Source organism: Zalophus californianus, chromosome 6, assembly GCF_009762305.2.
Source record: "Zalophus californianus isolate mZalCal1 chromosome 6, mZalCal1.pri.v2, whole genome shotgun sequence".
Taxonomy (NCBI): domain Eukaryota; kingdom Metazoa; phylum Chordata; class Mammalia; order Carnivora; family Otariidae; genus Zalophus; species Zalophus californianus.
In genome coordinates, this window is record NC_045600.1 from 89,576,980 (window position 1) to 89,595,003 (window position 18,024).

General features: G+C 41.5%; 1 protein-coding gene across 1 annotated transcript in view; it reads left to right on the forward strand.

Moving 5' to 3' along the window:
• Positions 1-7,422: 7,422 nt before the first annotated feature.
• Positions 7,423-18,024, forward strand: part of SLC24A5 (solute carrier family 24 member 5) — a 31,633-nt gene continuing 21,031 nt past the window's right edge. The window contains exons 1-2 of the mRNA XM_035728067.1: positions 7,423-7,477; positions 13,436-13,615. Of these exons, the coding sequence (XP_035583960.1) occupies positions 7,423-7,477; positions 13,436-13,615 (235 nt within the window). The remainder of the gene's footprint in view (positions 7,478-13,435; positions 13,616-18,024) is intronic.

Genomic DNA, 18,024 nt, shown 5'->3' on the forward strand with positions numbered 1-18,024 from the left:
AAAGCCCTATATTAAATACCACCGAAAATTAGACAGGAATGTTTCCATGGGAGCAGTAAATGTCATTTACTCACAGAAAGTGGTCCATAAGGAGTCAAGACAATGGTCCTAGGGTGCAGCTCTCATTTCGGGAATAACTTCTCGAATTTTTAAGAGAATGGACATCTTTGCCCATTCAGTAAATATTTATTGAGTATTTTATGGGTCAGATACCGTGCTGGGCATGAGGGAAGAAGCAGTGACAAGACAAATGTAGCTCCTTCCTTCAGAGAATAACATACTTGTTGGAAAGATAGACTAACGACCGCAAAACATTGAGATGTGTGAAAAATGAGATAACATCTAAACGCTGAATTTTCAGCTCCTTAACGTTTTCATCTCCAGTTGCTTTTCCCTCCATCGTATTACAGCTGAGCTAGTCCTACTGTCACCCACTCCTGTGTTACTGCTGCCTCGCACCACCTCCAATTCTGTTTCACCAAAACCAGTCTCTAACCCATACCTCCTCCCCTAGCTCCCACTCACTGACACGATTCTTTAACCTCACTGCTATCTCCAAACCATCAGCCACATTCCCATTATCCATCAGTCAGTCCCCTCTTTCTATCTTCCTTCTGAATCATTTAGATCACATGCTCTATAATTATTATCGCCTCCTTGAAAAATTTCCTCTCCTCCTTTACACCTCTCTCTCTTCTGTCACATTTGCCTGAAATAAAGCCAAGTCTGGTGGACTCCAGTTAATCCACACCTGTATTGAAAAAATAGAATATTCCTGGAAGGAAAACACACACATGAAATATAGCTAACCAGGTTCACTCTAAATTCATGACCAGAAACCTGAATAAAACACTCAACACTCCTCTTATGTTTCCTCAGTAAATTAGCTTTTCCAGTCTCGTCATGATTAGCTTATACCTTCTAGAGTCTCTTTCCTCGAACCCTCTTTAAATATGAATTAAACATGATTTTTAAAATTTTGTGATTAAAAGACAGACACCATCAGGTAAGAATTCGTACTCTTCCTCCCCACCAAATCTGTGAGTCTGCTTCATCTCTACCTGTCTTCTCCATTTCTCTTGTTTCAGTGGAGGAAGTAAAGCTTCTCCAACAACGGCCCATCTATCTCTGGAGCTCTGGGACCCTGATCCCCAGCACCTTCTCAAGGATTCCCTTGTCTTTGCTGCACTTTCAATCTCTTGCTTGTTATTGGATCATCCCCATCAATGCATAGACATGCTATAGAATTTCCCATGGTAAAAACAAACAAACCAACCAATAAACAAAAACCCAAATCCCTTACCCAATATTCTCCTCCAGCTGCTATTCAATTTGTTTCACATACATTAACAATAAATAAGTAAATAAGATTTAAAAAAATAAACCCTACTTCTTTCCTTCTCAGGGTTTATTCCCATTTTACTTACCCACAGGACTCTAATGAAACTTCTCTGTTAAGGTCACCCATGATCTCTGCGCTGCCAAATACATTGGGCTGTTTTGTATTTCACCTTAACCTCTAACCACTCCCTCCTTGAAACCCACCCGTCTTCCACTCTAGCAATAGCACAACCCTCTGGCTTTCCTCCTACCTCAGTGACCCGCTTGCTGAAATTCCTTTGCTGGCTCCTCCTCTTCTATTAGGCTGCACCTCTGAGTTCATACTCCTGTATTCAACTGCCTACTTGACACACAAGGACAATGGGCTGTAGGGTGGCAAGGGAGATGACACCCCGTCAGGAGAATTCTGGGTAACAAATGATGGTAACAATGGATATGGAGGGAAGTGTGTTGACCCAAGAGGTGTTCAGGAGAAAGAAATAGCTGGACTCAGAGACTGAGAGATGTGGTAGGGCATGGGAAGAGGAGGACAAGTAGTCAAGGATGCCAACCGGGGCGATGTCATTCACTAAGACTGGGAACTTGGAAGGAAATGGGCTGCATATAATACATCCTTCAGAAATTTTCCAGAAACCTGGTTTCTCTCAGCTTAGCCTTTAAGAAAAAGCAGACAGCAAGCAGAGGGTTAGAGGTGGATTCCCCAGCCAAAAACTGTGAAATGCAGGTATTTTCCCTGAAGAACCAGATGTTCTGACCATCTCTGACCTGCCAACAGTGCAGGGACCTCGTCTGCTTTATCCAGCACTCAATCCCCCAGTGCTGGCATACTACAGGTGCTTAGTGAACAGTTATTGAGTAACTGGAAAGAAAACATAGTTATTAATAAAATAAGGAGATTACCTGTACCCCTCCCCCCCAAAAAATAGAAGAAGAAAGAAAAAAAGAAAACATAGCTAGCAACTCCTTATGAGCAATGAGGAACTGAACCAGAATGGATGGATGCCTTTTTCCTTTGCCTCTCTTTCCTCATGACAAAATGGAAATATTAGTAGCAACATTCTTTTAGAGTTATTGTAAGAATTAAATACAGTAATAACTAGAAAGGCTTAGAACAGTGCATGGATCATAATAGATGCTCAATAAAAGCTATTTTTATTATTGATTTTTTTAACAGAACCTCTACTCAGCTGTGTGGAAGTGCCAAGTGACTTAGGATTTTTTTTTTTTTTTTTTTTTGAAGAAAAGCATGAGTCTTAAAGAGAGAAAGAATCCTGAGACTTGGCTAGAACTTCTGAGCTCTGCTTTAGTCTCCCAGGCACAAAAAAGACCTGGACTCGGCCAGCTGAGAGACTCTACCTGCACGGCAGCCCTTTTTCTATTTCTCTCTGACCTTGCCTCAAAGGAAGCTAAGTCTCCTAAGGGGGTGCTGAGTGAATGTTAAGTGTTGCAGTGAAGTTCCTTGTGAAGAGAATCCAAGGCTGCTGATCTTTGGGGTTCTCCCCTGTCATACCCCCCCGTGACATGAGTCCACATGCAGGACAAATCGACGGCTGCACAAGTCACATTCAAAAGGTTAAGCACACAAGGCACAGAAGGAGAGGCAGCCCTCCAAAAATCAGCTTCTCAGTCCCTTTGTACCTAGGAGGAAAGTCTGAAAATCTCCAGATTAGAGGGATCCTTCAGAGCCACAAGATAAGCACATGAGCAAAAGGAGAGCAGAAAGCAAGATAGGCAATAGAGACAGCGGCTGAAATTAAAATATCTTAACTTGATTAAAGCCATCTCTGCCATCATGGCCACTGCTCCCTCCTGTCTAAATCGCCTCCCAAAGTATCTGGGAACAACAGAGTTGGCCGAGGCCAGCCCAGTTGTTCAGTGGACCGCAACCTTGTGGAAGGGATAGCACTCATCCATCAAAAGAGCCACAACCATCAGGGTTTGTTTAGTGCTCTACAGTTTACAAAGCTCTGTAATAGAGATATAATGGGGAGGGTATTTTAGAAATAGTTTCCAACTCTTTTTTTTCCCATTTCCTCTTGCCCTGTGACTGACTACCCATGCATGGAATCAATGGCATTCATGGCTTCAAGGAAAGGGTAGACGCAGCCTAGAACAAAGGAGTCATTCCTCAACTTTGAGTTTCAAATTCAACCACCTGTTTTTTCTGTCCAGAGACAACATTTTTGAAAGCCAGAATATGTTGAAGGAAAAAAAGCATTTTCTAAAATCTAAAATTCACTGTTTATACACCCAGAATAAAGTCTGGAGTTCTGAATATAGAACTCTCCCAGATTATCAGGCAGTTTAGAGCCGATCACATGTTGGTTTTTCTGAAGCTGTCACTGAGATAGAGTTGGGGTATAAGATGTTTACTGGGGCTCAGCATCTGTGAGAGGAAAAGGAGGAAGTAGGATTTGGGAGTGGAAGAAGGTGAACTTGGGGGCAGATGAATGAAGCCATAGCCAAACCAGTGAGAAGCTCTGAAATGAGCAGTACCCATCTGAGTTGTCTATGTCAGGCCAAAATGTCTGGGCTTCTATAGCCCTCCCTTATTTAGATGTGGGCTGCCCTGGGAACAGCGTGATGTCCGGTGAGGCAGCTCTCTGCAGCTCAGGCTGCCCCTCAGGTGTCTGAGGGGTAGAGGCCATCCACTGACAGCACCCCCAGTGCTGGGGCAACAATTCTCCCTCAAAGGGGATCTGGGAGACACACGTTCATGTCTCCCACAGTGATCTTGCAGTTTGGAGAAGAACTGGGAAGAGAGACCGAGAAGAGCAAACAGGGAGAAATGTGTGTCCTTGGGTTCCAGAAAAAAGTAATAGTGTTCTAGTTCTTTGAGAATATCTAGCCAAAGACAAAGAAGTATGAGTAGCCAAGCGTTCTGGAAAGCAAGGGCCTTTTTCACAGAGACTTGTGCAGACCATGCCTTCGAGAGATTGATTTACAAAGACTGACCAGGGTCACAGTCTCAACAGCAGTCCTGGACTGCATGGGTAGGGTGTACTAAGCTGCTCTTATTACAATGGTCAATCTTTTTGGTTCACTTCCCTACTTCTCCTCTAGCTCCCATTACGCACCGCCCCCCCCACCAACACAGCAACTCCCTTCTCTGTTTGCTAAGCAAGGACTTCAAAGCACATAATATAATCTGTACAGCCAATCCCAGCACAGAGAGAATTACAGAGCACTTACTGGCTTTCTCTCTTCAGGACCAGATTCTCTTATATTCAGTCCTTATGAGCTCTAGGGCTTTTGAGTTCCAAGCCTAGGGGGGGCAGAAGTTCTAAGACCAGCAAATTTTGAAGAATCCCTGATAAATGCCTTCGCCCCGATTATTTATAGTAAAGGAGGCATCAATCTACTCACGTAGGGTTGGCAGCCTTCAGAGAGCAGACTAAGGAAAAATGATGATGCTAACTCAGACCCTGAGGGGGTTTATTATATTAAAGTGAAGAAAATAAATCTCCACATCTCAGCATATTTTAGTCAGGGCCCCTCCACTTCTTGTCTCACTTGCCACCCCTTCAGAGCACCTCAGTGAAATAGAGCTGGAGGAGAAAATGCAAAATCAGGCTAAGGCAGGCCCTTTTCCGGATCACTCATTCAACTACCAAGGTACTGAAACACTCAGGGAAGGCTTTTATTTGGACTCGGAGAACAAAGACAAAGAAAGGCTCCCACAAATTAAGTGACAGTAACAAGTATCAAAAAGCAGGCTAAAAGCAAAATTCCAATTTTTGTAAATATAGCTAATGAAAATCCCGTATCATTTTGTTCCCAGCTGATGGCCTGCCTGATGCATTCGATTTCATTGAGAGCTAAGCACTCTGCCAAGTTCTAATAACATAAAATGTGCTCTCATGGAGTTGTAGCACAGAGGGAAAGGGGACAAATACTTATATTCTAGGTCTATAATCACACAGCCTAAAAACATGTGGTATTATCCTCCACTTACTACATTTCAGAAATACTGAAGGAGGGGAGATTTAACTGAGGTTCAGTTAATTCTAAAATTATTTCTACTCCAAAATGTTGTTTCAAATAATCTTTGAGCTGAAAAACTTGAACTCCCCTTCAGTACTCAGAGGACTGGAATATGCCCTCCCATGAAAAGGGGGGAAAATAGAAACTCTGAGAATATGGTGGAGGCCTTCTAGGAATTGAAAATATGTTTGAATCATTTTCATGGAGCTGGACCCACACAGCAGCGAATGAGACCAAACTGTCCTGGGTTGAAAATTGAACATATTCATTCATACCCTAAACCAGTGCTCAACATTGAAAGTTGAATATGTTCAATTGAACCAGTGCTCAACCTTAAATTTTGGCTGATAAACTCACTGAGGATGAGGGTGCGGGCAAGATGGTGGGCACCTTGCGAATATGTGAACCATCAAGTAGAATGCTACTCAGCTCACAGCCGTGGCTATGGCTCAAGCTTGCAGCTCTTGTGATGGTTGGAGACAAAATAGGAAGGTTCTTGGTAGACGGAGCTAAGAGCTCCTTGTCTTGAGGATTCCCAGGCTGCGCTCCCAAGCAAGCAGCCACTCATGGGACAGCAGCAACTGAGACACTGAAGACTCCTTGGAACAATGCACTCCCACACAGCACTCCCTTCCCAGGTTGGGCTGAACACACATGGTGACACTCCATCCCTCACCTTATTAAGGATGACCTATGGGGCTTGATTCTGCATGTCTAAACTGCAAAAGGCAATGGCAAAATACATGCACTTTTCTGTATATATATATGTATATATATATATAATATACATATGTAATATGTGTATATATATTATGTAATATATAATAAAAGTTTAAAAATATAAGAGTTCTATCAACAAGCTGGAGTCAGGGGCACCTGGGTGACTCACTCAGTTAAGCATCTGCCTTCAGCTCAGGTTGATCTCAGGGTCCTGGGATGGAGCCCTGCATTGGAGTCCCCACTTTGTGGGGAGCCTGCTTCTCCCTCTCCCTCTGCCTGCCACTCCCCCTGTTGGTACTCTCTCTCTCTCTCTCTCTCTGCCAAATAAATAAAACAAAAAATCTTTCAATAAAAAAAAAAAAAAGCAAGCTGGAGTCAGAGCACAGGGACAGGCTTAGCCATCGGCTTCTTTCTCCTCCTCTGTCCTCACAGGAATAGGGGCAGCCTGTGAAGGCTTTCATTTAAGGGTGCAGATACTAAAAGGCAGAGGGGCTAGCAAACATTCCTAGCTTTCATTCGATGGAGGAGAATCAAAGTATCTTTTCAAATGACTGATTTCACAGGCCTTCTAAGAGTAGATTTTTCCGTATTTCTTCCAACAGGAAGTTGGAGAGCCCAATCGTGTTTGAAGCATCAGCAGGTGGAGCTGGAGAGCTAATTGAGCTGCTGTTAGGGGACCCTTCAGACAACACAGCAAATGGCATTTTAATGGGACAAAAGACCCTGTGCATTCTTATGGGGTCCCAGGGATGTTGTCAAGGAAAAGTCACTGTGAAATTCCTTATGTACGTCATTCATTCACACCTTCTACGATATTTATTAGATACCCACCATGTGCCTGGCACTGTGTTGAACACAGGCAATGCAATAGGAAATTAGATAGGCATGGGTTTGCCCTCATGAAACTCACCTTCTGAGGACTGGGTCAACTTAGCAAGTGAGGATGTGATGTACTTTGGCATTAGACAGACCTTTGCCTACATCCTGGCTCCGCCACTTAGGTGGGAGCTATGTAGCCTTAGATCTTAGGCAATTGGTTCAATCTATCATCTATAAAGCAAGGATAGCAATATCCATCCCGGTAGTTCTCAACCCTCCTGGCATCAGCTGGGAAATTTTTTTTAAATATCTATGCTTGATCCATGCCCAGAAATTTTGGTCCAATTGGTCTGGGTAAGTGCCAAATCATCAGTAATTTTAAAAGCCACTAGATACTTCGACTGAGAAACCAGTGAGAAGTCCTCTGCTATCCTATAGGGCTGGTAGGAGAATTGCACTTCATGATGCACAAGAAGATCTCAAGTTTAGTAAACACAGAACTGTTAGCTGTGATCCCCAAGCATAACTGGTGACGTCTTACTCAGCAGAGGTCCAGGTATGTCAAAGAAGACTGTTAAACTGAAGTTGGTCAGTGAGCAAGGAAGAGCTGAAGGTAATTCTGATAGTTTCGCATCTTAAAAGAAAGGATGACTACCAATCTATAATTTTGACCACAGTTCAATAACCACCACTGTACCAATTTGAATGGGTTACTTAGTTGGCTATTTGAAGAGATGGCTTGTTCTGGAGATTCTCTATTTGTTTATTTATTTTAATTTCCATTTTGATACAAACCACCACTCTGAGTCTAATAATGTTGACTACTAGCAAATGCTAATAAGAAGAATTAAGAACATATCTAGCCCAGCCCTTTCCTTTTACAAACGGGCACGAGGAAGCCATAGGAAGTAAAGTCATCGTCCCAAGATCAAACATCCAATAGGTTCACAGTTTTGTTTTATTTGTGCAGCATGAACCTCGGTAACAGTTTAGCTGTACGCAACTTTACATAATAGATGAGATTCCTACTGGTTGCATGTAAATAGAATCTTTGTCAAGTAAACCATATGTTCAATGGACTAAAAAAAAGCTCTGGTTAAAAAAATACAACTATAGATTCCTTTGGTCAAAGATGAAAAGGTTTTTCAAGATGGAGGCAGGAGTGGCATGGTTTCTCAATCTTTCCAAATCTCCACGTAGAAACAGACAAAGCAACTAGATAGCAAAGACCCATTAACAGCATTTAACAGAAAGTTGTTTGGAGCTATCACCACCAGCCCCAAATACAAATGAATGGGGACGAAGCACCCCCATGACACCAAATATACATGGTATCAGCTTCTATTCGGGAGAAAGTACAGGCAAGGCACAGGGAATGTGACCAACCTGAGAACAGGACACCCCAAAATAACAACAAAAATCTGATGAAATACGATAGGACTATTTGCAAACAGCAGTTAAAAACCAAAAAAAGGTTTGGCTCAGTCTAACAGTGGTTGAGTACAAGCGGTCACAATAGGGTCGGATACATACGAACTATGAAAACTAATCAAGCAGAGTCCCCTTCCAGGATAGGGCTGACACATAGAGATTTGAAACTACATATTGAAACTTCTAGTCATGGAATAAAAGCTAGCCAAGGTAACAACAATAGGGAAATAAGGAAAGAGGAGGTCCCAATAAAAGTAGGCATGGAGGACAGAGCCAGTAAATTTCAGAGAGCAAGCCATGATACACTACGAGAAAACAATAGAAGAGCAATCAGTGCATACTGAGAGAAGCTACATTGAACAACACCTTCTTCTTAAAGTTCAGAAAAAATTAGTTTCACATAAATATGAGAAAAAGAAAGATGTGGAGGTCAAATCCCACACAGAGTTACCATAAGAATAAAAGAGGATAAGGGAAGAATAGCCCTGCTTCAGACATGGGAAGCATGCTAGGAAGACATGTCCACATAACAGATCAAACTGTAACTAGAATCTAAAAGACATGGAGAAAATCATATAAGATAAGAAGAATTAGAATTAGAAAGAAAAATCTCAGAAATGAGGTGGTAGCCATCAGGAAATATTACATATAAAAGAAAAATTTTTGAAAAACTGAGTGTAAAGTTAGAAAGAACACAGGAGCAATAAACACAACAGATATCTTAAATAGAAAGGAAAAAATGAAAAATTTTAAAATAAAAAAAATAAAAAAGATTTATGACCAAGTAACAATATTGAAGATATCCAAAGATCTCCAACATAGAAATAGTGGAAGTCCCTGAAAGAATAAATCCAAAGAAAGGGAACAGAACAAAGACTGAAAACTGTAATTCAATAAAACTTCCCTGAAATAAAGAGATTTGAAACTACACATTGAAAGAGCACATTCTATCCCTAAGAATATTGACTTAAAATGACCAACACTATGATATACTCTAGTAAAATTACTGAACTTTAAGGAAACAGGAAAAAAATCTTCTGGGTATCTAGGAAAAAAGGGCAAGGAATGTCTAAGGAGGGGAAAATTATATAATTATCAGCTTGTCAACAGCAATGCTTTATGCCATAAGAAAACAGCGAAACAGGGTGCCTGGGTGGCTCAGTTGTTTAAGCGACTGCCTTCGGCTCAGGTCATGATCCCGGAGTCCTGGGATCGAGTCCCACATCAGGCTCCTGGCTCAGCGGGAACCCTGCTTCTCCCTCTGACCCTCTCCCCTCTCATGCTGTCTCTCTCTCTCTCTCTCTCTCTCAAATAAATAAATAAATAAATAATCCTTAAAAAAAAAAAGAAAACAGCGAAACATATTTAAGATACTCAAGGGAAAAAAATGTGAGCCAGTGATTTTATATCCAGCACAGTTGACTTTCAAGTATAAAGACCATTGAGAAATCATTTAAACACAGTTCCTGTGAGCTCTTCCAAGGGATCTACTAGAAAATATGTTTCAGGCATCAAAATGTCTAGAGACACACAACCTTAGAATGGTGACTAACATTAAAAATGTTGTTACTTGTACCAAGACTAAGTGAGAGTTAAAGGGAGACATTTAATGACTATATGCTCAGGCAATGCAGATAGGCTATGGCTCTTGGAATAGAAAGAGAATGGAAAGAGCACAAGCAAAAATTTTCACTTTTCTTAGTAATTATATCAGTGGTGGTAGAATCAATGTCATCATTTTGAGACTCATAGATGTAATATAGGACAAGTAAATAAGTCATTATGAAATATTAGATATTCCAGTTCTATCATCCAGGACCCTTGAATGGGAAGTACGAGTATGAACTCATGAGGTATTTTATGAAGAGATATGGCTGGGGGTTCGGGGGGGCAGGGGGGATTACAAATAATGAACAATCCAGTAGCAATGAGCATCCATAGCAACTCAGATTCTTAGATGATATGGATGTACTTTCCACTTAAATAAATAAAGAGACATTTTGGAGAAATGACTGGTTTTATGTGTAGGATGAGCCTGGAATATCTCTTTTATATCAGGTAATAAGAAAGCTATTAAAAACTATTAAGGTCATGTCAAAGGCTCTCAGAAGTCAACCTAAAGATAAGGCTCCCACCAGCTAAAGACATGATGATTTGAAATTCAAAAAGGATAATCATGGCAATTGGAAGCCATCAAATATATTTAAATACATTGATTCATAATCATTTTTAAAATCTAGTTGGTTATTTTTGGAAGAAAATTGAGAACCAATTACCTTGAGAACTGATCAGCAGAGGGAAAGGATCAAGCACGTATCTTATCTTTTCCATATAAACTGGGTACCCCTGGGTACCCAAAGAGTAGATGATAGAAATCATCTAACTGTAAAATGTTCCAAGGAGTAAGTGAAAGAGAAATCATAGAATTAGAACGTGGCCCTTTTGTGACCTCTAGAGAAGGAATGGCTGCTAATATCACAAAAGAAAAGACAAGCAGACCTCACGCGCTTTCTGAGGAAAGGTCACACCACCCACCCACTTTGGTCTTGCCAGTGGGAAAGAACCCAGTCTGATCAAGCCTCTGCATCCAGCTGCCAATTAACAAAAACAGAGGAAACGGAGGGACATGTCAAGCTATACCGTACGACACACTCAACAAAATCAGGACTGTGGGAAACTCTACAGATTGGAAATACGTGGGTTTGAATTTTTGTGCTATTTTGTTTTTTTATAATGTTTAGTTTTATTAATTGGTTGAACTACTGCATTTTGTAGAGGAAAGACCCAGGCGACACATCCACTCAGCACAAAAGTAAGTGGCCTCTACCCCTGGCCTCCACCATTGCTGGCACCGAGGCCACAGCCTTGCGGTCCAGGGCACCGCCTTCTGTGGGGGTCGGCAGCCCAGATGCTGCTTGCTAAGACTGCTCTGCTCTGGGCTACACTTTGGTGACTCATCATCCCAACCTCACAACCACACCACACATCTGGATAGACAGTTCCTAGAAATGACAGTTTCAGAGACGTTTATAATGGCTACCAATTCCCAGCAAGACAAAAGGGTGTTTGAGAATTTTTACCAACCCAGGATCATAAACATCCAGAAGCAACTTACTCCTTTCCACCAGAAAAACCCAGTTTCTAAATCTAAAACTTGGCGAGCACATCAATATTTATGCTTTTTCTGCAAAGCCAAGGAACCACAAGAGTTACAAAACTTAAAGAAAAGAAATCCTTTGGCCAAGAAGCTTTTATCTTAATCCAGAGTAACACATCGATAATAATATAGACAGATGATAAACAGGTAACATTGACCACGTGGCAGAGGCTTCTCTAAGTGGATTACATGCATTCATTTATGTCATCCTCCACACAGAGGTCAGGTGGCACTAACCTTCCCTTTCTACAGATAGTAGAACTGAGGAGCAGAGAGGTTAAATATCGTGCCCAAGGACACCGAGCTAGGAAGTAGCAGAGCTAGGACTCAAACTATGTGGTCTGTGTTATTAGGCACATGTTACTTCATTGTCCCAAGCTCTTAATGCCTTGGCAAGTGCACTAAATGCTAGGGTAGGGAAGATAGTAGTCTGTGTCTGAACCCCCTTGGCTTGTTGAATTTGCATTTCAAAACCTCTGGCAGAGAGCACAGCTAATCCATGATCAAATAGCATCCGCCATGTCTCCATAATAGTTCTCGAAGCTGTCCGCTTCTCTCCACCCCCATTGCTACGGCTCTGGTTCAAGCCCCTGTCATTTCTCCACTAGTTCATTGCAACAGCCTCCCAAGTTAGCTTTCTGTCTCTAGCCCTAACTGGAGAGGAGGATAAGAGACCCAAAGAAATATAAAAACGTGCCTACCTAGTCAAAGAATTCACATACACCAGCCCCAGCAATTTCCAGAAGTGAGGGCTGGAGATGGAAGCAGTTGCAAACTCAAGTCACTCCAAATCTAGAGAAAGTCAAAATCAGAGCCACTGTGAAGACCAGTAAATCAAAACGCCTTAGAGAGCAAGCCGCCCGGACCTGCCCTCAGGGACAGGAGTCATCTGCTCTCCTCCCCACCTCCTCCAGCCTCTCTGGAGCTTGGGGCTCCTGATCAGAGAAGCTTGTCTGGCTCTTTTCACCCTCCCTCCTGCACGGGCCTTGCTGAGATGTGTCCTGGGCAGGGCAGTGAGCAGGAAGGAGACTCCTCACATGATCCAGCTTATTCCTCCCTTTCCCCCTTCCCCAAGCAGCGCTCTGCAGTAAGAGCACAGCAGAAATGCAGACCGAAGGGGGACAACGGTGGGCAAGAAGGGCTCTGCTCCTCAGCATCCTCTGGACTACCGCACGCTTGCCTCCGCCAGGCACCTCCCTGCCCCAGCGTCTCCCAAGGGCCACAGGTAGGTGGACACGGGGGTCAGCCGCCCCTGCTGCTGATGCCACGTATGGATGAAGGGACAAAGGGAGGGGAAAATTCTCACTTGACTCACTTCGGCTTATGCTTCCTCCTCTGTTAGCATTTGGAAGAATATCAAACACTTTTGATCCCTCGAATAAGTTCTCAAAGATAGTTCAGAAAGAATTCACAGACTTCATGAAGCAGGCGAGTATCCAGTTTTTTATTGTTGGAGACTTATCATGAAAAAAAAATCTTCTTTCATCTTAGAAATTCTCTCTGCAACAGTGGAGGATTCTTCGCAGGCCTGTAGGCAGCTTGGGCTCTGAAATGGGAAAATAAAATTGGAATCTTTCTCATCAGAGATATTAGGAATCTTTCTCATCAAATTGTACAGATATTAGAAATCTTTCTCATCAGAGATACCTTTCTCTTTGAGAAGGAAGAGGGCTTCAGAATTCCCTTTTAGAAATAAGACAAGGAAGAGTGATTTCATGATTTTTTTTTTTTATTCCTTCACTATCATCAGCTTATTTCATTAAAGCTCCTCTTTCAGGCCCCAAAGATTTTTTTTTTAAAGCTCTACAAAGCTCTCCATCATATTCAAAAGTGCTTTATACGTTTTCACCAGGGTTCTTAAAATTCCACCCAGTTACTGCACACTTTTCTTAAGGATTCTTAAGGAATCTCTTTTTTTTTTTGTGGGCTTGGAACCAGCGGACACCAGCATACTTCAGGTTTTCACCTTCTTTTCCTTACCAGGAAATAGCACCCAATGTGTTCCGTCTCCATCACTGGAATTTCCTGAAGGGTTTTTCACGAAACAGGAGCGCTGGGATGGAGGCATTGTTCTCTACTTCCTAATCATCCTTTACATGTTCATGGCCGTGACTACTGTCTGTGATGAGTACTTCCTACCCTCCCTGGAGATCATCAGTGAATGTAAGTGGCTGGAAATCTCCCCTATAAGCTTCCGAAATAGTGGTGCCCCATGTATGTGGCTGTCTTTAAAACAGCTCAGCAAACAATTTTGTCCATCTCAACTGGTTGCCGAGCACAGACTTCTGTGTTGTGGGGCCCTATCTTAAGGAACTGGCCTGCGTGTGGTTTTTTTTTTGGTAGTTCATGGGCAGCAGGGCATCTTTAAATTAGTACCCAGCAATTATTATTACAAAGACTATCTCCAGAAACTCTCTGGCTACGATACAGCTGGCAGTTTGTTAGTAAATTATTCCAAGTTTTCGCATATATGCACTTGGTGTGTACTCCTAAGACAAGGCACTCCTAATGCTTGCCACTTTATACTTTAAAAAAACTTTCTTTCAGCTTTCTTCTAAAATTGTTGTAATTTCTTTAAAGGTAGATGGATGGTAAACAAATGACATTAAGGACTATTCTCTTCCCCCCACCCTTCCTTTTTCAGCCTTATTCTAGTAAGGAAGCTAACTGATGTTTATGAACCAAAAAATAAATAATAAGTCCGGCATCCTATGTAAAGTGACCTCAGGCATCAGATAATTGTAAATTCAGTTATTAAACATTAAGCTCAGTTACTGATTTCTGAAAATAAGATCGGCCAGGCCAAGCCTCTCTCTTCCATCCCCTCACCCATGTATATCACCCAGAACCCTGAGCATAGACCTTTCATTAGTATCCCAGTCCCTTAAAGTCGGGATATCAATGATGATTCATGCCCTATACAACAAAAGTGCCCGCAGAAGTTCCCAGTCTGTCTCCAGCTTGGCTAGTTCAGTTGGTTGAACATGCTCACCTCAGAGAATGTCAAAGTTAAGGGTTAGGTTTCCAACTGCATGCTCACAGGATTGCGCAGAAACAGCATCCTCTCCCCCCACCACACCCACACCCACACCCACACACACTGCTAGCATTTCTTCCCAGAGAGAGAGCTAGAACGTTAACTCTCCCTTTGCCATGCAGCCCCCTGGCCCCGCTGAAATGCTCCTGATTTTCTCTCCTGTTCACTGCACCATCACAGTATCCTTAAGACCTACAGCAGGACCTGGCAAGAACACAGAGGTTCTCAGCACGTATTTGTTTAAAGAAAAAAAGTCATAGAACAGGACAGCGTAAATTTGTTATAATTATTATGATTTAACTCAAGTAGGTATAAACAGTCATTTTTATATTGGCATTCCATTTTACAATGGCTTTGATTTTTTTTAATACAGATTAAATTACTTTAACGTAGTATTTTTACCTAGATTGATAAAACGCAAGAAAAAAAAGAAGAAAAAAGTAAAATCACCTACATTTTCATCACCCAGAGATCCCCACAGCATCTGGTTTATTTCCTTTCAGGGTTTTAGTTCTTGCTATAGATACAGTTTGAGGTTTTTTTTTCTTCTTCCTCATATAATATTTTATTCTGCACATTTTCCCATATTATTACTCTTCAAAAACATGATTTTTAATGGTAGCATGATTTTGTAAATGATGTAAGTACCTAACACTGTGTTTTATACATAGTAAATACCCAGTTGAAATGTATCATAGTTTTTTAAAATTATTCATCTCTTTGGACTTTTTTTTACTTTTTTATTCCAAGCAATGTTGTGCCCGTACTTGTATAAAACCTTTGCAAACTTCTCTGATCATTTTTTGATAAAGATGCACTTCACAAAGGGTGTGCCAACTTAAACCTCCAGAATGTGGGATAGCTTCCAATTCCAGAAAACCATGAATAATAACATAATAAATATTTTTGCTAATTTCTTTAAAATGGAACTTCATTTTATAAAATTTGTATTTATCTTATTATTTGTGAGATTGAACATTTCATGTTTATTGAAATTTGTGGTTTTGCTTTTGTGCTTTTTTTGCCCATGTTCTGACACAAGGGGATTTGTCTTTTTCTTATTGATTCCCAAGACCTCTTTTTTCTCATATAAGGATATTAACACTTTTCCTAATATAATTTTTATAACATATGCTTTTTCATAATTTGCTGTTTGCTTTTGTATTTTGTGTGTTTATCACATTGAAGTTTACATATTTTTAAGTGAATTTATAAATATTTTCTTCTTTGATTCTCCTTTTGGTTTTATACTTAGAAAGACATTTATCCCCAGGTCAGAAAAATTGTCATATTTTCTTTTACTTGTAGTTTCTCTTTTTTTTTTAACGTTTCTTTCTTTCTTTCACTAAGAATTTCTTTTACTAAGGATACAATGCTATTTTTTTCAGAAAGCTGATCAATTTTCACATACTAAATTCTTACATCTATGTGTATGTACATCTGCTTCTATACTCTTTACTGTTGTAATAATTATTTGTTCACCCTAGTGCCAGGACTGAACCTTTAGTTAGAAAACCTGCGTAGATCATGTTAATTATATTAAACTAAGAAATTTTATTTTATTTTTATTTATCTTATTTTTTTAAGATTTATTTATGTTAGAAAGAGGGAGAGGGAGAGAGAGAATCCCAAGCAGACCCCATGCTGAGCTCAGAGCCTGACTCGGAGCTCGATCTCATGACCCTGAGACCATGACCTGTGCCCCTGGGGTGCCTGGGTAGTTCAGTCAGTTAAGCAAGTGACTCTTGGTTTCAGCTTAGGTCATGGTCTCAGGGTCATGAGATCGAGCCCTGCAACAGGCTCCAAGCTCTGCATGGAGTCTGTTTAAGTTTCTCTTTCCCTCTCCCTCTGCCTCTCAACCCCACCCCCTGCCTCAGGCTCACACATTCTCTCTCTCTTTCTCTAAGATAAATAAATAAATAAATCTTTAAAAACAAAACAAAACAGAAACTAGGAAATTTTAAATTCAAGGTACTTTGTCCCACCTTGAAAATTTCTCTTCCTAGAAAATAGAAAGTCAAAAAATGTTTTTCTTTTTGTTTTCACATTTCCAAACAATGACTTGACTAAAAGAATAAAGTCATCAAGAATCTTGTTTATAAAAAAAATTGTCTTGGGGGTAAAAAAATAACATTTCTAGGCCTGCAGCAGAAACTGCATTAAAATTCAGATTGCTACTTCAAAATAATCTAATCAATGATTAGATTACTATTTTATTATAAAAGATGTCACTCAGGAACAGCCAGATGGAAGAGATGCATGGGGCAAGGTACGAGGAAAGGGAGCAGAGCTTCCATGCCCTCTGCAGACACATCACTCTCCCAGCTCTCCAAATCCCATCTTTTTGTTTTTTGCTTAGGGAGGCTTCATCACCTAAGCATTATTGATTACGTCATTGACCACTGGCAACTGATTCAGCCTCCAGCCCTTCTCCTTTCCCTTTCTCTGGAGGCCAGGGGGTGGGACTAAAAGTTCCCACCCTCTAATCACATGATTTGTTCCCTTGGCAACCAGCAGCCCTGCTCAGATGGTGTCCAAAATGTAGGTCGTTAACATAACAAAAGGCACCTTTATCACTCCTATACTTAAGCATTTCCCAGGCTTTTGGGAGCTGTGAGCCAGAAACCATGGACGAAAACCAAATATATATTTTTTATAAACCACAATATCACAGCCCACTTCCTGGTCTTCATACACATATTCCCCCTTCTGGCAAAACAGTCATGGCAGTCCGAAGATACTGGCCTATTACTAGACTCTCATTGTCTTTGGTAACTACCCAGTCCACTGTGCTGGTCTAGATCGCAGGCTGCAGTACCAGCAAGAGCCTGTCCCTCAGCCCGTTCTAGATCACACAGTGAAGCCCACACTAGGTGCACAACTGTTTTTACCAGAAGCAATAGAGCTGAATTCACTATTAATCCCAACTTGACAGAGGGGGTGAAGGTACACCCTATCCCACCAGGCTCTCAGGAATTGTGGCAGAAAGGTTAAAGACATGGTCAGTTTCTGGCTTAGCCATTCTCCCTGCTTTCGGCCCTTGTAGCTGCAGCCCTGGTCCTGGGACCCCTGCATCTAGCAGGGGGTGCGAAACAAAACAGAAGTTGAGGCAATGTGAGGGAGAAAGAATACCAACAGCTTCCCCTCCCGCTCTTGCCCAGATCCACCAGAAAACAGGAAGCTACCGAGTGGGGCCACCCCTTCAGGACTCCGCATGTGGAGGGTGAGCAAACACTCGTGATGGCTGGTGAGCCAGCTCTCCGTGCCTTTTTCTTCCCCCATTTTCAATAACCAGTGTTTCAGTCGCCCAGTCCAATTCTCTATCAAACTTATCTCTCTGCGCATGGGCTGCAAAATGTGCTCCTTCGTCTGAAGAAATGATGGTCAGTAATCCAAATCTGTGCAATTATCTTCTGCAGCTATTCTTTTATAGTATTTTGAGCATTTGCGTCTAATACCAGGGAAACAAAGCCCAGTCCAGAGGCAGTGAATACTCCTGTCAGGACCCATTTGTAGCCCCCAAAGGCTACCAGCA